General features: G+C 38.3%; 1 protein-coding gene across 8 annotated transcripts in view; it reads right to left on the bottom strand.

Moving 5' to 3' along the window:
• Positions 1–994: 994 nt before the first annotated feature.
• Positions 995–22,777, bottom strand: part of LOC103028505 (spectrin beta chain, non-erythrocytic 1) — a 58,290-nt gene continuing 36,507 nt past the window's right edge. For 3 of the 8 annotated variants that reach the window (XM_007238451.4, XM_007238452.4, XM_015602768.3), the window contains exons 21-31: positions 19,080–19,223; positions 18,681–18,998; positions 17,804–17,911; positions 10,637–12,592; positions 10,430–10,531; positions 9,285–9,359; positions 4,969–5,055; positions 4,760–4,851; positions 4,340–4,425; positions 3,624–3,746; positions 995–2,297 (exon numbers count right to left, since the gene is read on the bottom strand). In XM_007238451.4, coding sequence (XP_007238513.3) covers positions 2,053–2,297; positions 3,624–3,746; positions 4,340–4,425; positions 4,760–4,851; positions 4,969–5,055; positions 9,285–9,359; positions 10,430–10,531; positions 10,637–12,592; positions 17,804–17,911; positions 18,681–18,998; positions 19,080–19,223 — 3,336 coding nt within the window. In that variant the 3' untranslated portion in view covers positions 995–2,052. Of the gene's footprint in view, positions 2,298–3,623; positions 3,747–4,339; positions 4,426–4,759; positions 4,852–4,968; positions 5,056–9,284; positions 9,360–10,429; positions 10,532–10,631; positions 12,593–17,803; positions 17,912–18,680; positions 18,999–19,079; positions 19,224–22,777 lie in introns of those variants that run through there. The other 5 variants (XM_049481238.1, XM_049481241.1, XM_007238453.4 and 2 more) reach the window with 5 other exon arrangements.

The raw sequence follows: 22,777 nt of genomic DNA, 5'->3' as shown, positions 1-22,777 counted from the left end.
TGTGGAAGGTGACTTGAGTGCACTTTTTACAGTCTGACATCCTAGAATGCACCTCGCAGCAGTATCAGTGGAGGTGAGAGTTCCTACCTGTAAATTATACGTTTTGAAAATAGTACTGCTGTGATAAAATAAAGTTCAAAGTTATTTTTAGGCGGGAATTTAGTGGTTTAGACTTCAGATATGTGGTTTATTTGTGAAAATGTGCTCCTGCAAAAACACTTTTCGTTCCCCTGAGAGGGTGACATCATCAAGTACGCAGCTGTTCCAATTACAGAATAAAAGTCTTGCATCCTCATGTCCTCGAGAGTATGCTCTCATGAACCAAGTCCGTTCTTGCCAATTCTGGGAGTCCAAACTTGTGTACTCCTTGTTGAGAAATTGCCTAGAAAATTACACCGATGGGCGTGATGGTCTGGAAGTGAGGTGTGTTCAGGTATGTTGCTATTTTGGCCGTGGAAAATGTAATAATGTATTTAAGAATGTAAAATAACATTGCTGTTCCCCTAAATGAGCTGCAAGAGTACCTTCACAGCATGAACACGCAAGTCAGTATCCTCTCCTGAGATGCCCAAAGAACTGCACTGTTAAGATACGAACGAGCCAAAGTCAGAGAACAGCTGCCTATTAAATGGAATAGCAACTGGCTCACTGAGTGGTTTATTTCCCCCTACGCCTAAAACACACCCATGAATAATTAAAAGAATTAGTACATGCCTTTGCCTTTTTTGTCCATGAGTGGACACTGAATAACTCTTAAACTATTAAAAAACAAACCATTCTAAAGCCTAAAAGGTGTATAAATCCAGTTGGGGTCAATCACTCAGCAGCTTAGAAATACCACTGGGGGTTGTAGTGACAGACAGCCACAGAAACAAGGAGGGAAATTTACATTTTTACCACATATAGCCTCCTCCCAAAACAGCAAGAGCTGCATCTTTTGTTTCTGCTATTCCCAGAAGACATCTGTGTTTGAGATCAATGGATAAATATGAGGCAGTATTTCAGCATTTTATAAAAAAGTGTATTGTTGATACATTACATTAGACATGTCAATGTTTCTGTACTGTGATTTATCCAAGCAGAATAAAGCAGTATAAAAAATCATTCAGAAGAAAACACACGTCCACTTCAGAAACAGCAAACAGTGAACATTCAGTATACAGTGTGAGAAAAACAGAAACACAGTGTAAGGTGCAGTCATATTAGAGTCTCTGCTACTCTCTGAAAAGTCGTAGATTCTTTGGTAAGGGAAACAGTATGGACAACATGGGATTTAATCAGTTGGAAAAAAATAGATAACTTCAAATCCACTTATTACAAACAACACAACAAAAAACAACAGAAGTTTAACAGAGAGATCATAGGCTAGAACAACAACCCTGCCATACACACAGAATGCTAAAATATGTGAGAATCAAGTCAACTAGCAAATAACAGTGCCTTTACCAGTAAAAACTGTTTTATTATATACTGCTAAGACAGTAGTATAGCTCTTTAAAGAGAATATTAGAGAAAAAAAGTATAAGACTTCAGTGTAGGCCAGTATTAATAATGCTACTAGACCTACATAAGCGCTTCCTAACAACTAAAAAACGTTTATGAAGCTTTATAAACAATATTACACTATATGTATACTGTTTTGCTTTGGCTTCCATGTTTTATTTAGAGCATAGACAGTGTAAAGGTACAGTGTAATGTCACTGAAAATCTGTCATTTGATATAAACCTTGTGAACTAGACATCAGAGCCTTTTGAAATAACCATCTATAAATGTTTATGTATGTTTATGTCAGGTTTTATAAGGTACTTTATGTTGGTGTCATGTAGCTTTATTAATACTGGCCTACAGTGATGTGTTCCCAAAACCTTTATTCTAAAACATCAGTTTTTCAAAGTTTTTAATGTTAAATGACTCAAAAGATACAATTTCTCAAAAAAAATACTACTTCTCATTATGTTACCATAAATATATATCATATAAAAACACACTTTACAGTCCTGCGTCCTGCACATTCAGTGACATACTAGCCTGCTGTGTCACACAGGATTCAGTTATTCCTTCCCAAAGAACTTCCTAAGGGTGTGTTTGTGCTGAGGTGGTGGGAGGCTGGCATAGCCCCGGAGAGGCAGCTGGGAGAACTGCGGTCTGCAGGCACTGGGCTGAGGCAGGGCAGCACTGCTGCATGCGGCCAGCTTCTCTCCATCCCCTATAAACACAGTCACTGAGTAGGTAGTGTTGTCGTTTTGGATTGTGCCTGAAGGGGGCAGCGCACAAGGCTTAATCTGCTGGTAGGTTGCTACAGTGTGAAAGAGACAAACAACAGTCAGGCTGCGTCCCAATTACACACCACTCACTAATGCTATAAGGTATATACTGCACACTAATGCAATAAGGTACATACTGCACACTAATGCAATAAGGTATATACTGCACACTAATGCAATAAGGTACATACTGCACACTAATGCAATAAGGTACATACTGCACACTAATGCAATAAGGTATATACTGCACACTAATGCAATAAGGTACATACTGCACACTAATGCAATAAGGTACATACTGCACACTAATGCAATAAGGTACATACTGCACACTAATGCAATAAGGTACATACTGCACACTAATGCAATAAGGTATATACTGCACACTAATGCAATAAGGTACATACTGCACACTAATGCAATAAGGTACATACTGCACACTAATGCAATAAGGTACATACTGCACACTAATGCTATAAGGTACATACTGCACACTAATGCAATAAGGTACATACTGCACACTAATGCTATAAGGTATATACTGCACACTAATGCAATAAGGTACATACTGCACACTAATGCAATAAGGTACATACTGCACACTAATGCAATAAGGTACATACTGCACACTAATGCAATAAGGTACATACTGCACACTAATGCAATAAGGTACATACTGCACACTAATGCAATAAGGTACATACTGCACACTAATGCTATAAGGTATATACTGCACACTAATGCTATAAGGTATATACTGCACACTAATGCTATAAGGTATATACTGCACACTAATGCTATAAGGTATATACTGCACACTAATGCTATAAGGTATATACTGCACACTAATGCTATAAGGTATATACTGCACACTATTGCTATAAGGTACATACTGCACACTAATGTTATAAGGTACATACTTACATCTAATGTCAAATGGCCCTTGTTAATCTATTTGGTAAAAAATAATAAGGCTAAATCAATTTAGGGTAAAATAAATCTTAGCTAATTGCTAACTGTTCATAGTTAAGATGTAATTATCATTCCATTTTTTTGTCTCCGTTCATTATTATTTACTACGTTCTTAAGCATTAAAAGATATTTTAAGTTAAGATATTACTTAACCATTTCCTTAACTATGCATTTTAAGAAATTAAATTAAATTATATTACATATTTAAGTATTGAGTGGTTTTCTCTGTTCTTTGTAATGTATTTGTCACAATTACACTGTCACAATTAAGTACTAAAATAAAAAGTACACATACTACTAACAGCCATTACAAATACTAGACATTTTAATTTGATGTAATGAAGATGTGAGTTCTTAACGTTGTAGTGTGAGTAAATCAGTTGTACCTGATGTAAAAGAGTAGGAGCGACGCTTGCTGGTAGTGCAGTCTTGTTTGGAGGAGGAAGAGGAAGGTACAGCGCTGGGACTTTGAGACTGGAGCTTATGTTCCATCAAATCACCCAGAGAATCTGATTTACCAAAAACATCAACAAACCAGGGTTAAAAGGAAAGGACTTAATATGAAAAAAAAAAAAAAACTGACACAGTGCTGTCAGACAAGTGCCATTCTCCTGGCAACCACCAAACTCAGGCTCATCCATCGGATTGCCAGGCGTAGAAGCATGATTCATGACTGCAGAGAACACATCTCCACTGCTCTAGAGTCCAGTGGTGCTTTACACCACTGTAGCCGACACTTTGCACTGTGCTTGTTGATGTAAGTTTTGGATGCAGCTACTTGGCCATGGAACTCATTCCATAAAGCTCTCTACACATTGTTCTTTTGGCAATATAGTGTTTTATATCAGTTGTGGCTGGTGCTAAAAACATAATGCATATAAATGAATAATATAGCCTAAACTCCTACAGGGACCACACTGGCCTTCTTTTGTAGAACAGTGGCATGATGGATCTCCCAGGTTTCCACAGTGCTGAGAGGTACTTATATCACTACTTTCTGTAGACACAGCAGTTTTAAAGCTTTTAATGTCTTGACATGATTAACTAACAATAAAATCCCATGTTAATCCAATAAATATGATTTAACAATAAATAGGTTTACCTGCATTTGCCTGGATTCTCAGAATCCATGTTTTCATCAGGAAAAGAGAGGAGGCACTGAGGAGGTACTCTGATCCATCTCGTAGCCTGTAATAAAAAAAACATGGCACATAAATTAATCCTTAAAGAGGAGCAGCACAGGAGAAGAGGCTAACAGTGAATTAAGACTGGTGTTGCCAGAAAGCATGATCTGCACAGACTTAAAATAAAAGAAATGCCAACATGATTAAAAGTTCAGTGGTGGTATTCAAGGTGTAAAATGTACTTTTCACTCAACGTTCAGTAAAGTTCAGGCATTCTCTGACCCGGCATCTATTCCATCCCTTTAATGTTATATTTACATATTAGATTTAATGTTAATTACGATGTTAGCATCCGAGTTTAGCAGCTCAGTGAGTGGTTTATCAGTATGTGCTCTGACCTCAGACTAAAACAGTTTGGTTTCTTGGTGTATTCCGGTGCTGGCATACATTCTGCACCAACTAGGCTCAGTGGCAGGCTGGTCACAGAGCTCTGGGGAAATTACACAAAAAAATTATAACTGAGTTGACTACTGCTCTGCAATTGTGACAAACAAAAATGGAAAACAACCAAAAATGTAGCAAAGACAAGCAGGCTCTTTTTTCTTACCCTTATTGTGTCTTTCCTGTCTTGGTAAAAACTCAGTGTTCGTCTGTACAGAACAGCATGGCAGGAGCTCCACGCCCTGCTCGGCGCCTACAAAGACCATACGTTACTACAGTGAGGAAAATGAGTATTCAACACCCTGCAACTTTGCAAATTCTCCCACTTAGAAATCATGAAGGGGTCTGTCCACTGTCTGTCATCTTAGGTGTTTGTCCACTGTGAGAGACATAATCCACAAAAAAAAATCACAACGTATGATTTTAATCATTCATTTATGTGTTATTACTGCAAAAAGTATTTAAACATCTGTGAAAATAATAATAAATTGGTACAGTAGTCTTTGTTTGCAATTACACATTTTCTGTAGTATTGTACCAGGTTTGCACACACTGCAGTAGGGATTTTGGCCCATTCCTCCACACAGATCTTCTCCAGATCAACCAGGTTTCTGGGCTGTCGCTGGGAAGATTTTCTATAGGGTTTAGGCCTGGAGACTGGCTAGGCCATTCCAGAACCTTGATATGCTTCTTTCTTACAGAGCCACTGGCTGTGTGCTTTGGGTCATTGTCATGTTGGAAGACCCAGCCACGACACATCTTTAACGCTCTAATTGAAAGAAGGAGGTTGTTCCCCAAAATCTCACAATACATGGTGATCCTCTCCTTAATACAGTGCAGTCGTCCTCTCCCATGTGCAGAAAAACACCCCCGAAGCATGATGCTTCCACCCCCAAGCTTTACTGTAGAGATGATGTTTTTGGGATGATACTCATCATTCTTCGTCCTCCAAACACGGCGATTGGACTTAAGACCAAAAAGTTGTATTATGGTCTCATCTGACCACAGAACTTTCTCCTATGACTCCTCTGGATCATCCAAATGGTTATGGGCAAACTTAAGATGGGCCCGGGTGTGTGCTGATGTAAGCAGGGGAAACTTCTGTGCCATGCATGACTTTAAACTATGATGTCTTAGTGTATGTCCCAAAGTAACCTTGGAAACAGTGGTGCCAGCTCCCTTTTTTAGGTCATTGACCAGCTCCTTCCGTGTAGTTCTAGGCTGATTCCTTACCTTTTTTTAGGATCATTGATATGCCACAAGGTGACAGCACTATATCAGATCTTGCATGGAGTCCCAGTCCGAGGGAGATTGACAGTCATGATAAGCTTCTTCCATTTTCTAATAATCTGCTCCAACAGTTAATCTTTTTTCACCAAGCTGCTTGGCAATTGCCCCGTAGCCCTTTCCAGCCTTGTGGCAATCTACAATTTTGTCTCTGGTGTCTTTGGACAGCTCTTTGGTCTTAGCCATGTTAGTAGTTGGAGTCTTACTGATTGTGTGAGGTGGACAGGTGTCTTTATGCAGCTAACGACCTCGAACAGGTGCTTCTAATTTAGGATAATAAGTAGATTGGAGGTGGACTTTAGAGAGGCAGACTAACAGGTCTTTAAGGGCCAGAAATTTTAATTTGTTTAAATACTTATTTGCAGTAGTAACACACAAATAAATTATTTAAAAATCATACATTGCGATTTCCAGACTTTTTTAGATTATGTCTCTCACAGTGGACAAGATGTAAATTTCAGACCCCATGATTTCTAAGTGGGACAACTTGCAAAGTCACAGGGTGTTCAAATACTTATTTTTCTCTTTGTACACTTAATGACAAGATGATGAACAGTCACATTAAACTACAACCCCAATTCAAATAAAGTGGGGGCGTTGTGTAAAACATAAATAAAAATACAATGCGATGATTTGCAAATCGTTTCCAATCTATTTTTAATTGAATAAACTACAAAGAGAAGATATTCAATATTCAAACAGATGAACTTTATTGTTTTTTGCAAATATTCACTAATTTTGAATTTGATGATGTAACACGTTCCAAAGAAGTTGGGACCTTATCTGTTAACAAGACTCAATTAACATATGGGAACTGAAGACACTATGTATGTGGAATTCTTGCCTATTCTTCAGTTGCTCAACAGTCTGGGATCTCCTGTTGTCGTATTTTGCGCCTCATAATGCTCAACACAGTTTCAGTGGGAGACAGGTCTGGACTGCAGGCAGATCAGTTAAGTGCCCGCACTTTTTTTCTACGAAGCCATGCTTGGATGCCAGCATATGTTGCTCCAAAACCTGTATGTACCTTTCAGCATTAATGATGACTGTGCAGATGTGCAAGTTACCCATGCTATCATCAGAGACGCTGCTTTAGAATTTTGTGCCGAGAACAATGCGGACAGTCCTTTTCCTCTTTGAACATGATGTCCATGATTTCCAAAGACATTTCGAAATGTGGACTCGTCACACTACAGGACACTTTTTCACTTTGCTTCAGTACATTTCAAATGAGCTCAGGCTCATTGATGTGGGTTTTTAATACAGCAGGATCGAAGGTCACAGGCATTTCTTGCCATTTACTTGCAGAGATTTCTCCAGAATTTCATCCCAACTTCATTGGAACTGGGTTTGTAAGATGTTTTATGTAAAATTATCTGTTTAGTCCCTGTATTGGGATTTGTTAAAAACCTTTTTTTGCTAGAATGTTTTTTTTTAATAGTACTGTTTTTTTGAGCTAATAAACATTAGGGCCCTATTTTAACGATCTATAGCGCACTAGTTATTTGTGCTTTGCAGCTGGATTTAGGGGTGTGTCCTGTGTCTTTGGTATCGTGAGGGCGTGAAAAATACGCCTTCGGCAGCTCCAACGGCACAAAGGGTGTGTTTTAATTCCCTTAATTATTCATGGGTGTGTTTTGGGCATAACGTGAAATAAACCAATCAGTGTGTCTGTATCCATCCCCTATAAGACACAGGTGCGTGCTGTTTATTCCTATTTTAAGAGCGCATAGGAAACTGACTGCGCATCACGCTTTATTGTTTATGTAAAAACTGGGTTTGCAACACTATATATTAATCAAGCAATCGATAATATACACTGGAGGGGGACCCTCATTTACAATGCCTTTGAGCATTTACAGTTTAAAAGGGATTAAAAATATAAAAACTATGTAAATAAAAATGACATTTACTATAGACGAATAAAATATATACGTAAAAAAGGGAAAATAGGACATTTTAAAAAGATCATAAACATTGACATAAAAAGGAAAGAATTTATATCTTATGAAGAAAATAATAATAGCGGTGAATATAAAGTAAAATGATAAGAATGATAAGAGATTATCAAATTTTTATCAATAAACTAAGAACATGGGAATCTTAGGGAATATATATATATTTGATCAATAAAAGAATAAAAATTATTAAATGAGAAAAAATATATATAAAATATAAACTCATTAAAAAACTCATTTAAAACAATCGCAGGCTTTCTGCGCATAATAATAAAGGTTTCAGTTAGTTTCAGTTTCAAATCATGAACAGCTCACCAAAACCTCAACCTATCCTTTATATTTGACCATATTTGATTAACTTACAGGTCCTTACTTATTTTTAATTTAACTGAACTGAGTTTTATAATATTTATAGCGTCGCGCTGAATTCAGCTCCGCGCTGCGAAAGAGAGTGAGAGAGAGAGAGAGAGAGAGAGAGAGAGGCGCAGCACATTTTGCCTGATTTCTCTTGATTAATTATCAGTACATTTGTTTAGTGAGTTTAATAACATGAATTTAACTACACTTGTCCGACCTTATTTATTAAAACGTTTTTTTTAGAAGAAGGATGTTGTTCTGCGCAATGCCGAGCGCGCTGCGCCAAGCACCACTTTGCCTGCCAACGACATTTTAGAGTGCTGGACGAGATTTTAATTAATGAATTAATATATTTAATATTTTAATAAATTTGCCCTGAAACGAATGCTAACATATAGCTTTATATTTCTGGGTATTTCAAATGTTTTAAATTTTATATAATTTACGGGCAGCACCAATGTGCATTATTTTTCAGATATAAAAGTCAATTTCAGTTAAATAATAGCAAAGTTAAATAAATAAATTTATGTTCAGTCTTTTTTAATTTTTCATTTAAAAAACTCCAGCATTTCAGTGAGAATAAGCATCTGTTGAAATTCTTAAACAGCAGAATGCCTGTGTCTGCTATATTTTAAGTTACAGTTATTAAGTCTGTGTACTAAATGCGTGTGTTTTTCCGCCGCTAAGATAGAAACACGCCAGAAATTTACCTGAACACACGTCATATCCAGACCACCACGCCCATCTGCGTTAATATATTCCAAAAGTCCATTGCTATTTTAAGGACGCGTGCGCAAGGCATAAAAATAGACAGGGTGTACGATGGCAACGCGCCATGCTACACGCCTTGCGCGGGGTGTCCGATAGGGCTCTTACTCACCCGCCTGCCTCCAAGCAGCAGCTTGTGTTTCCTCTCAAGTGTTCCCTCCATGGACGGAAACTCCTGTCTTCCGCTCTGTTATGAATATAGGGACACGGTACATATCAATCTTCCTCTTTTTTCCCAAAATCTACAACCTAATTTTTGATGTTTGGAAACTTTACAGTAGAATCCACAGTGAGACTAATATTCTACCTATTCTAACAACCCTCAGTGTTAAACAATCACCAGATATGGAGTTCTTTCTCAGAGTTAAAATTCATCTCCCCACAATGTTAAAATTCCATGTCCCACACTGTATTCCTAAGACGCTACAACTATTTATTTGGCTTCACTCTCAGCATGCTCTGCAATCACTTTTATTTTTTGTTTGGGGTTTTTAGGGGGTTTTGTGTGTGTTTGTGTGTGTGTGTGTATGTCATATGTGTGTTTGTTTAGAAAGATGAGAGTAAGTTGTGGTGGCTTTTGGTGTTGGGTTGGAAGTTAGAAAAGGGTTTGCAGCAATGTGCTGCTAATTTATGAGAAAATCAGTGTTGTTTTGTTGTTTAAATTCTCTAACTAAAGTTCTAACTAAAGTTTGTTCAAGATTATAATTTGTCCTGTGCTTTAACTAACTTTTTTCTCAATTCATTTAATGACAAATATACCGTGGCTTACAAAATTCATACTCCTTGAATTTTTTCAAATTTTGTCATCTTACAACCACAAACTTAAGTTTCTGAAAATACAATCTGAATAGAGTGACATGCAAAAAGTATTTAGTCCCCTATTGTCAATAAATTGTTGAACCATCTTTTGCTGCATTTACTGCTGAAAGTTTTTTGCTGTATGTCACTGCTTTGATCTAAAACATTCCACTGTAGCTCTGGCTGTATGTTTAGGGTCATTGTCTTGCTGGAATCTATTTCCCAGTCTTCGACAGGTTCTGATAAAGTGATAAATTTATTTATTTTAATGTCAAAGTCGTGATTTGCGGTGTTGGCATCATTTTAAATAAAAATAATTGAGTTTAAAAAGCTATAAAAATAGAACATAGTTTTAAACAACATATGACAATTTTATATGAGCTAATGCTGGACGCACAGTGTTAGTATAAATAAAGTCAGAGCTATAAAACATACTGTCATACACTAAAAAAGTCTTACCTCTGGGCTAGTCGTGGTTTGCTCCCTGGTGTTGGGGTTGGATATCTCAGTGGCAGCTCCCATCAGATCCATGTGAACAGACAGAAGGCTCATGGATGTATCCTGTAAGAAATACCCGTCATGTTAAAGAACACAGAAATCCATCATCTCTCTGGCTTATGTTCAGAACTCAAGCTTGTTTTCTTAACAACAGCTTACACACCTCACCTTAATACCCCCTTTATCATCACCCTCCTTCTCTTCTTCCTCCTCCTCCTTCTCCTCCTCCTCTTCTCTATACTGGTAGATGTATTTTTGCGGGTCCTTATGCTCTGGCAGTTTTACAGGTTGTGATGCTGTTTCATTGATCAGCATTGACTCTTTGGGAAACTGATCCTGCTGAGGGAACACACCCCAGGATCTTCTTTTCTTATTACATAAAATATGAGCCTCTGTGTTGAGGCTGGAGTCTGTCCTGTGATCAGTGAGAGCCTGAATGCAGCATGGAAGTCTGAACTCAGCTGTTAGGAGGTTGGGTGCAGAAGTGGTAATCATCTTTCTGATCAGCACCGCTTGTTCTTTGGGTGAGTGCTCCCTCTGCTGCCCAGGAGAAGAGCTGCTGGTCTGAGAGCGGTTGCTGTGGTACATGATATCGGAGCAGATGCTCTGACGATAGCTATTAGTCTGATTCCAGATATCCTCCAGCTCCTTCTCTTCCTGTTCAAACTGCTGGTGGTCAGGGTGCACAGGGCCATCCACAGGCGAGTTATTGGGCTCTTTATTCAGACACTCCATGTTTGTCTGAGACTCTTCTACTTCTAGAGAATATAGTTTTCCCAAAGCTTTCCTCGGCCCTGGGTACTCAGAGGTGTCCAAGTATGGGATCTCAGTGCATAGCTTAAAGCTTCCAGAGCTTGAGTGTCCAGAGTCCACTGAGTCTTCTCTTCCATTGGCTTTAAAGACGACGTGTGAGGCATGGCTCTGTGCAGCTGGAGGACTCTGTCTTTGTGGTTGTGAGCAAGTGGGCTTAGCTTTATGGTAGTGATGACCATGAAGATCCTGGATCAGAGTGTGGACACTGGGGCATATGTGATTTTCTGCTGTCAAGTCGTTATGTGGGGCTGAAATTCTTTCTTTCTCATTCTGGTCTCGACTTTCCTTGATTCCATTAGGAGGATGAACAGGCTGGTGAGCACACTCTAGTCCTGTTTCTTCGTGTAAACTGCTGATCCTAGAGATGCGCTTCAGCTGGATACTGGTTAAATTTCTAAGAAATGAATTTTGACTTTCCTTAAAAGAGATGTGTTCAACAGGTGGAGGAGCTGGAGGAAACTCAGTTGAAGAAATTGAAGTAGCATCTATACGAATTTCTTCATTGTCCTGACAGTCAATCTCAAGTGTTGTTTTCACTGGGGTAACCTTAGTGTGTTTAGCACCCTCATTGTGGTGTGTTGGTTGTGACTGGGCGAGTTTGAAGGTGCTTAGAGCTTTACACTGCTCTAAGTGAGAATCCTTCTCTTGGAGAGCTGTCTTTCTGGGCTCAGCTGGGACAATGGTGATGATATCTTGAATTGAAGGGATGTGGCTCATGTCTTTGGGCAGGTCAAAGCTTAGCACTGAGCCTAATGAGAGGAATCTGCAGTGGTTCTTCACATGGCCAGTGGTGGCAGCGGCAGACTGCTCCATCACAACATTTGAATGAGGAGAATCCAGTCCTTTCAAGCATTCAGCAGCTGTGTCTTTAACCAGGTGGTTCTTCACATAGTCCTTGAGCTGAGTCTCTTTGTTCTCTGACTTTCTCTCGCTCTTTCTCTTCTTCTTCTCCTTAAGGGGCCAGGTATGCATGCTGTACATGACAGGCTCATATGCTGGAGGAGAAGATACCTCCTCCAAAGGTTCTACTCTCAAGATTCTTTGTACAGTGTGCCCATGAACATCTTTCTTCTTCTTTCTCTTTTTGCTTTTCCTTCTCAAGCTGCTGAAAATGGAGCTGGTATTGTTATTCACCAGTAAGTCAACAGAAGAGGTGCTGTCCACCTCAGGAGAGGAAGAGGAGCACAGAGAGGCACAGGGGGAGAAGGAGGTGGAGTTGTGCATCATGTCGTGTAGTTGATGCAGTGTCATATTCTCATAGACGGGAGTTGCTGCTCGAATGGCATCCTTAACATGCAAGTATGTACTTACCTAAAATGAAAGGAGAGGATTATGTTAAAGATTTCATAAAAGTGTTTATTTTCCTGACTATCCCCATGTGTAAGGTCATTATTAAGCAAGCATAATTCAAATGAATTCATTTTCTGCCTGTACTGTAGTAAAATATTTCATGACAAAAGACATAATTAGTTTTGTGATGCCTTCAGGATATTAATATTTACTCTTTTAAGCTATAACCTAAAATATAATATCAAATACTACAATGTAACATCAAATGTCATTCATTTCATAATTTAATTAATTAAACCGTGTAATTCTGGCAAAGTTCTAATTAAATTTTTTCTCAAATTTTGTATTTTTTTTTAGGTTCTTTAGTAAGCATGTACAGAGGAGCCAGAGAATTTTTAAGATATCAAACTTTCTTTTTAAATCAGTCTTTTGCTAATTTATTTAATTGAAATGCTAATCCACAATTTGTAATTTACGCCCACTGAAGTATGTTATAGTTGCTGTATCTTAGTAGATTTTACTTAAATAATGTTAATCATATTAATCCATGCATCTTCCCTACTGGTACCTGGCATCATTTATTTGCATAATGGGCTTATCACCCACCACTAATTCACCATCCATTATGCAAAAAAAAATAGTTTTATTACATTTGGTTAGAATAACTTTGGTAATATAAATCAGAAATTACAATTTAAAGTCAATAAAAAATAAACTCAACTACACTGAGAAAATAAAACTGCATTTTAGGTACACTTAATTAGTAAACATTAAGTAAACATAACTTAATTTAACTAATTTACAGTTTAAGGTGTAGGAATGCCTTTTTATTTACATAATGTAAATACTATTTATACATCGGTTACTGATTATTACTGTAGACTCTAAACTAAATCAAATAATACAAACAATATACTGAAAGGAAACTGTAAGAAATGTTCAGTTTCATATGATTACACATAGTCTAAATCTGCTAGTAGTGTGTAGGAAACACAAAAGAACACTAGCATGATTGTACAGGCACACGTCTGGCTTTTTTCTACAAGACTTTAATGAAAATCGTCTGCTCTTCAGCATGTCGTCATACTCAGCTGTAATGGCTCGGCCTTTCACCCGTGTGACTAATCTCGTGTTTCTGCGGCGGCTTTAGACCATAAATCATGCAGTGCGGTTAGGAGGCCCAGAGAAAGTTCACTGCACATTCCTGCAGCAGCCCTGCTGTAACCCATTTAAATACTGGCCTTTCATGGGATCTGAGGGTGATGTCACATCCTGCTGTCACACTATGGACATAATTGTTTTTTATCAGTCCCAAAAAAGCTTATAAAATGGTTGAAACTGCACACTCTCAAAAGTGTTAAGTAACTTACAGTACACACAAAAAGATTAAATCATGTCTTAACTGATTATTAATTGACACTAGATTATTATTATAATGATTAAACATTACTACATTTTAATGTATAAGAATTTAATGCATTTTTATAAAGAATTCAGCCTTGTAACTCTGCATGAACAGATGTCATCAGGAAAACAGTATAGAATACCAAGAGCAAATAGAAATAATTATAGGAGGTCATTTGTATCAAATGCATTAGAATGAATCTGTATTTTTTATTTTGATATATACAGTACACTCTAAAAAACAAAGGTGCAAAAATATGTGCAATTTAAGCAAGAGGTGCTTCTATGAAGAATCTAAAACATAAAACATATTTAAACTTTTTTGTTTACTAAATAATTTCATATGTTTTATTCAAAGTTTGGATGACTTTTATATTATTATACAATGTTAAAAATGATAAAATAATGAAAAAACATTGATTTAAAGGTGTGTCCAAACTTTTGACTGTTATTGTATGTTATACCTAGTACTTGTCTTTATGCTATGAGTGACAGAAGATGAATAAACATACGCCATTCTATTATTGTCTAATGAATTAAGACATTCGTTTTAGTTAACTAGTATTAAATAATAATTAGTTAAAAATGCTGTCATAGGAAATGTTAATGCACCCTTAATTGAAAGTGTTTTAATTATTTTGACATTAGGGCCAACAAGTATTAATCACATTAGTGCTACTAAGGGCTGAAGCATGAGGACTACTAAGAATGAGTAACATAAAAGACAGTAATAGCAGAAATCAGTCCTGATCAGTTTCTGCCACTGTGTGTTTATGCACAAAGAACTCTGGGGTCTCATTATCAGTTATTCTCACAAGCTAAAAGCAGATATGCATGTTTAAATAACTTCAGATATCTATTTTTCGATATATATATATATATAAAAGTCAAATCTGATTTCAGCGTGCCTTAAATCATCCACGTGATTTCAGAACTCTCTGCAACTTTTCAGAAAAACAATATTTTCTTGCTTTTACTTCCCAAAATATCCCAAGAATATTTTTCTAATCTGAGCTGAAATGTGGCTTTATGTTTGCTTTGGATAAAATCCCCCAGCCTAGCTAATGTCCTCAGTGTTTGGGCCAGGTCTGCCCTGAATTAGGGTCTCTGAAACTGTATTTAAACTATTATCTGATTGCTTTGTGGTAATTATTTAGAAAGATGTACTATGATGCACAGTATACACAGCTACTGGATAACTGTTGGCTTGTTTTAAAGTGGTACAGAAGGTCTGTATTTGTATCTGTATTTTTCACACTATAAAGCCCTATCCAGACGAAATTCGTTTTTCAGGGGGACATCTGTGAAAAATATTTCACACTTCTACTCAGTGATAAAACGATTGCGTCCAAACTGCAGGTGGAACTGTAACTGCTTCATTTTCAGTGTTGGGCACTTTACTTTGAAAAAGTAATTAGTTATAGTTACTCGTTACTTCTCCAAAAAAGTAACTGAGTTACTAACAGAGTTACTCCACTATAAAAGTAATTAGTTACCAGTAAAAGTATCTATCGCGTTACTTTTTATTATTCGCCCATCAAAAAAAAAGGAAATCAATTATGCATTTACTATTATTATTAGAAAAATAACAAACGAAAATAAACCCAAAATGTTGAAAAAAAAAAAAATAATCTAACGAACTTCAAAAAAATAAAACGAAATTCTCCACACAACCAAAGAAAATTACTAAAACTTGTAATACTGAAAAAAACGGAAAAACGCGTCTGGGGATGAAATTTAACAAACCAAGCCACAATCAAAAGAAATATGTATATATAAAACAAAATAATGGACAAAAACAACAATCTAATGACCGTTAAAATGGTATTAATATAACAGTTTCACCAAAAGAGAATAGAGTTTAGATCGGGCCCAAAACGTGCACGTTCTGCCCAAGCCCGAACCATGAACTGTCATTATGAGCCTGAGCCCAACCCGATCCGCCCCATAAACTGTCTGTTTTCAGGCTGTTTGAATGAGCGAAATATAATCAGAATTATGTTAATTAACACTGTAACATAAAAGCATAGAACTATTATTTAATTTAAATGATTTTTAAGAACAGCTACACACAGTGCTGCAAGTCAAACGCGGAGGCGTTCACGTGCCCCCAGAGCTACGTGATTACATTTTAATTTTATTTTGTTTTATTTTTTCTGTTCAGTAAGTTTTTAGGGTGGGCTTGCTAGTTTTTATTAGTTTTCACACATTTCACATCTTCTGTTTCTCTTTCATCTGCCTGGCGCTCATATTGTAATCCCATACATAGTTCTGCAGTTTCTCAATGTTTTCTGTCGTATTTTGCGAGCGTTTTACAAAAGAACTAACGTCACGGACCAGGAGGTGCCGCGCGCTTGGCACAACTCCGCCCGCTGTACAACAGCTCTTATAAATAAATTAAACACGAAAATTCAGTAATTTTAGTTCGTTTTAGTTCGTTTTATAAACACAAAATACAGTTTGAGATAGTTATGTTTTTTTCTTTTAATTACCGTTTTTATTTCAGTTAACACAAATGTTTTTTCACTTTCAGTTTTCGCTATTTCGTTCGCTTTAGTGAACAATAATAATTGGTTACTTAGCAACATTGTGATTATCACATCAGAGCTTTATATAAAATAAAAATAGGAGCCCGATTTTGGGACGGTCTTTGGGTCAGGTCGGGTTCGGGCAGAGAATCTAAGCTCTAAAAGAGAAAGCAGCAGCACCACAAAAACCGGAGCAGCTAAAAAGAGCTTAACGTCCTTAAATCGGAACTTGGCCTGTCCACGGCAATCACTGAATTGATTAGAGCAGCAAATCGTCACAATTGTGCCTCACTTCACCACGCCAAACCACAGGCACAGCGACCAGAAGCTCAAGTTCACCGGACAGAGGAGGGGTTAACCAGGGCAAAGCGAAGTTTAAAAAAAAAAAGTTCATAGAGCGGCTAAAGTAACGTGCAGTAACGGGGTGTCGGAAATGGTAACGGCGTTATAGTTACAGTCATAGTAATTAGTTAGATTAATCGTTACTGAAAAAAGTAACGACGTTAGTAACACCGTTAGTTTTAACAACACTGTTCATTTTAAAGGTGGAATGGAATAGTAAGGAACTATCAGTGTATTGGTGTATTTGGGATAGTTTAAACGAGTAGCTACTAGACAGTTTTAGTATGTGTTCACCTTCTACATTTCAGAGTTTGGTTTAAACATGTTTACTCTTGCTTTAAGTTTTAAGGTTTTGGAAATCCCTGTGTACCTCTAAATATTTTTGCTATCCATATGTGATCCCTAAACTATTACCTATTAACAATCCAACCTTGAGAAGAACCATCACAGGTTTATCAGTTCACTTTACTAGAGCATTTTCTTATGCTTTTCATGTAATGAAGAATAGTTTATCTGTATCATCTGAATGATATAGGAGACTTTTCCTAACTTGATGTGAAGGGGACAACACCACCAATCCCACCGCCATTCATATCATCTCTCTATGTTGTAACTTACTGTGTACTTGTCACCGAATGGAGCATTTTATTTCTAAGATTACCTGTAATTAGACACACACCTGTGAATAACACCTCTACCACAATAAAGTATATTAAAGCTTGTTTTGTAACTGAATCTGATTAAAATAATGATAATTTGACAATAAGGGCAAAACAACCCAATAAGAACTGTTTTTGTTAGTCAGGCTCTTACACAGCAAATCATCATGCACACACTAACATAAACACACACACAAACACACACACACACACACACACACACACACACACACACACACACACACACACACCAGTGAACTATTCACTCATGCAGAGCCACTGACCAGAACCATATTTACCTCTTCTGCACTGTGTTGATAAAACTTTTTCTTTCGCTTTAAACTACCAAGAAGTCCCTGGCAGCGTTTCCAAAAGCTTTTACAGACAGAATTGTGAGGCTTGGGAGGCTGAAGAAGGTAAGAAGAAAAGAGAGGGATGGTGGCAAGGTACAAGAGAGGGGAAATGAGGAGTGGAAGAATGATATGTATAGACAATTAAAGAAATAACAAATACACTGCAAAGATTAAAGATCGTTTAGGCTTTTGGGGACACTGATAATGAGAACGAGTATGCATTTTTAAGACTGGGTGAAGAATTTTGAGTTTACAGTAAGGTCTGATCAATACATTTGCTGAGCAGTGAAATTGATGTATTATCTATATATTATTTTTTGATGTGAAGAATAATCTAAACAATACATTTTCACGAATAAAAGAGGACAACAGTACAATACAGATTACTGAACACGTCTCTTATGTATAGACCATGTTCCTACATAAAACAAGGAAGGGAGAATTATCAGCCACTGTACACATTACTGTGTGAAGTATCAACGGCAACATATCATAATAATATTGTATTGTGAGATGCCTTGAGATTCCCATCCCTACTAACAGCACCAACTAATACAAAAAAAGAAGTTTTAGCCAATTAACTACACATTATTTGACTTTATTATTTAGGCTTTAGCTTATACAATTCATAAAAGCCATGTGTGCATGAAGTTTATCACTGTGTGATAAATATTTTTGTTATAAAAGACTTATACACAGCCATCCAAATCCTCTTGATGTACACTTCTTTATTGAGGTGTACATCAAGATGTATCGACAATTATAGGGCTGTGACACACACAGCTGTAATAATATTGGGTGGTCTGTGTGAGATTATTCTTACCCTGTGCACATCCTCTGGTAATTCCTCCACTTTTTCATGGTCTGGTTCCTGTAACTGCAGCTGATTGTCCCCTGAATTGCTGAAGCTGAGAATCAGGTTGACTGTGCCTCCGAGTGAAGGTGTGTTTTGCTCTTTCAGCTCCAAGTTAGGAGAATGAACTTGTTCAGAGGCAGGCTGGGACTCACTGTCTTTGGGACAGATGCTTTCCATCACCTCATATCCATCATCCAGCTGCTTCCTGTCTTTAAGACCACCAGGGATCACAGTAGTAGAATCTTCTGTCCTCTTCGGTTGTTCAGAAAGGGTCTCTGACTCAAGCTAAAATCAGTGTACCTTATTAGAAGGCATTCCCATGTTTTGATGCTATGTACCTCACTATAGTAATATTTGTATCCTTACCAGTGGAACAAGAGCCTCTGAGTAAATGTCATCGGTGTGTGGCTCCTCTGATCTCTTTCTGTTTAGCCATTGGTCTCTCTGGACCCTCCAGTGGACTAGAATCCATCCTAGCATGCTCCTGAGCTCTTCCATCCTCTCTTTGATCTATAGGGATAATACATAGTTCAGAATCAGTGGGTCAGTTTCCCAGACAAGACAAGACAAGGGATGTGGTGAGGATTGTAACCTCTCTCTAGAGAACTTTCCAGAAAAACAACTTACATAAGATCTAAGGGGGGTGAGACCTGCCAGTGATTTAGCTACTAAGATATATGATATTCACAGTCCCACAAAATTTACCAGATCAGTCTAGTTTAAGTATGAAACACCATTTATCCAAACCACCCAAACCCACATATACACCATCATGGACATAAACAATGAAAGGAGTCCCTTAATTCGTTCTTTGAAGAATGGACAGTCTATTAGTCAATGGATTCAAATAGTCCCACTAGTCCAGCCAGAGTCCTTAGCAGGGTTTAGAGCGGGTGAACAGTCTTTCTAGTGGTTGTCTGCTGACAGAGGTTGATAAGTCCTTGCTTCAGGCTTGACTCCTCTTGGGGTCTCAAAGTCACAGGGATTTGTGGACATACATAAACTCCCTCTGCACACACAAACTCCAAGAGGAGTCAAGCCTGAAGCAAGGACTTATCAACCTCTGTCAGCAGACAACCACTAGAAAGACTGTTCACCCGCTCTAAACCCTGCTAAGGACTCTGGCTGGACTAGTGGGACTATTTGAATCCATTGACTAATAGACTGTCCATTCTTCAAAGAACGAATTAAGGGACTCCTTTCATTGTTTATGTCCATGATGGTGTATATGTGGGTTTGGGTGGTTTGGATAAATGGTGTTTCATACTTAAACTAGACTGATCTGGTAAATTTTGTGGGACTGTGAATATCATATATCTTAGTAGCTAAATCACTGGCAGGTCTCACCCCCCTTAGATCTTATGTAAGTTGTTTTTCTGGAAAGTTCTCTAGAGCAGTGGTTCCCAACCTATGGGTCGCGACCCAACCTATGGGTCGCCAAAGATCCACGATGGGTCGCGAAGCCCTCTTGATTTTAAGGGGTTTAATATTAATACTATATATAGTCTAGGGTAAGCAAAATTCGCCGCGCTGCGCTCTCTCGGTCTCTCTCGGTCTCTCTCTCTGGCGCGCGCGCGGGCGCTCTCTCCGGCAGCGCGGAGCTGAATTCAGCGCGAGGCTGAATATAATAATATAATAATATAAGAATATAAAACTCAGTTTAGTTAAATAAATGAAAATGAGTGAGGGCCTGTAAAGTTAATCAATTATTGTCCAATATTTGGACAGGTTGAGGTTTTGGTGAGCTGTTTTACTGATTTGAAACTGAAACTGAAACTGATATTCTTTTTTTTTGTTTGTTTGTTTTTATTTTATATAAATTATTTTTTATTCATTTTAAATAGTTGTATTATTTTATTGATCTAATTATTTTTTTCTTCATAAGATAAAAATTCCTTATGTTTTATGTATAAATTTTTCCTTTTTTTCAGTTTTTATTTGTCATTTCTAAACCCCCCCCCCCCACCCCAACCCAATTATACACTTACATCTTTTACATTTGGGGGGGGGGGGGGGGGTGGGTTATGTTGGGTCACCAAAGCTTACAATGGTAAAAATATGGGTCCCTGAAGAAAAAGGTTGGGAACCACTGCTCTAGAGAGAGGTTACATAAATGGCGCCCGAACAGGGACCTGCTTTTTTCTGGTAGGCTAGCTACTAGTTTGTGGAGTCGACTATGGAGGCTCGTGAGGCTAGTACAGGTGATGCACCCTCACCCCCATTAGATTTCACTGCAGGTCCTTTTGTGACCCGGAGAGGATCGGTCAATGAAATTATTGATACATTGAGTCGTTTGTATATTGACTCTGAAGAGGAAGAAGTGGAGCAAACATGTCTCGAGGAACAAGAGGAGTTACCAGAGTGGCCCTTACCACCTCCAACACTAGATGCCCCTATCGACGACAGTCTACATGCTCGAGTTGCAGAATTAGAAAAGTGTTATACTAGCCTTGAGACTAAGGTACAAGAGATGGTAGAGCAGCAGCGGACAGAGATGGTCGAAGAGATGGAAAGATGGAAGGAAGAGGTACGTAAAACATGGACTGGATTGGAACAGAATGATAAGAGGATTGAACAACGGCTGTCTTACAATCAAGAAAGACAAGGAGAGAAATTAGCTAAATTAATTGACATGGAAATAAGGGAACTTGGAAAATCTGTAGTGGACTGTCTCAAAAGGAGGGACAAACAGTTAGAGAAGCGTTTACAGTCTGTCCCACCTACAGCTTCTACACCAATCACTCCGGCTAAGACTGTCAGACATACTCTTGGGTTGGGCCGATCCAGTCTTGTTCCTGAGAGTTGGTCAAGTGCACAAGTGAAACCACCCATAAAGCTGGAATTTCCCAAATATGGGGGACCTGGGGAGGAAACAGATCCCATCACCTTCATTGAAAAGTGTGAAGAGTTTTTAGCTGTTCGGCCCCTGACCAATCAGGAAACCTTAGCAGCCCTGACATCAGTACTCTCGGGTACAGCCAAAGATTGGTGGAAGGCCGAAAGAAAGAGTGTGAAAACCTGGGGTGCCTTCAAGACCATCTTCCTTAGGTCCTTTCTGTCTGAGGATTATGAAGCTGAAGCTGAAAGGCGTCTAAGAGATCGACATCAAGGTATCAATGAAAGTATAAGGGATTTTGCATTCCAGTATCGGGCCTTGTGCCTCCGCTGGAAAGAAAATATGCCTGAAAAGGAATTGTTGCAAGCAATCTTAAGGAACTGTAACCCCAGGCTTGCCAGTCTGCTGAGGGGAGCCGTCAGTTCAGTGGATGAACTGGTAAGAGTGGGAACCTTAGTGGAAAGAGATTTGTTGGAGGCAAAGAGCTATTGGAACAGGGCACATCAGGACACTTCTTTGGAGAGAACCCCGGCGGGGAAGGGAGCAAAGCGAGGTCATCCCCAAAGTTTGGGTCACACCAACATGGTTCAACATGCCTCACCACAGATCAAAACCCTAACATTACCACTTTCTGTTCGAGGTCAGCAGGTTACAGCCATGATCGACACAGGCAGCACCTTTTCTTTGATACAAGAAGGTACCTGGGACCGTATGAAGAGAACTCAAGAGGTTTGGAGAAGTGGTAGAGGTCAAAAGTTTATTTTAGCCAATGGTCAGACACAAACGGCAAAAGGAGTGGTTGAGTTGGACTGTGAGCTGGGTAAATGTCAGGCAAAACGCCCATTTTACGTGATGGAGAATAAAGATCATGTATTTTCCCTGGTGTTGGGGTTGGATTTTCTGCATGACACTGGCCTTATTCTGGATTTTCAGAAGGATGTCTACATCCTGCCAGGAGGCGATACTGTTCCGTTTGGTGGTGAAGGAGAAAGCCCTCCTTTTAGTTATGCTGACATGAGACTGTGCATAGCCCAGGAGGACTATGTTCCCTTGGACTATGAAGAAGAGCAGGAGATAAATAAACTGGTAGAAGGAGCAGACGTCACATCCCAGGCAAAACAAGACCTGCACAAGCTTTTGTCCCAGTGGCCATCAGTATGCACTAATCAATTAGGTCGCACCATGATAGTCTTACACCACATTACTACCAATGACAATCTTCCCATAC

Source organism: Astyanax mexicanus, chromosome 7 (assembly GCF_023375975.1).
Source record: "Astyanax mexicanus isolate ESR-SI-001 chromosome 7, AstMex3_surface, whole genome shotgun sequence".
Taxonomy (NCBI): domain Eukaryota; kingdom Metazoa; phylum Chordata; class Actinopteri; order Characiformes; family Acestrorhamphidae; genus Astyanax; species Astyanax mexicanus.
This window is presented reverse-complemented; position numbering and strand designations above follow the sequence as displayed.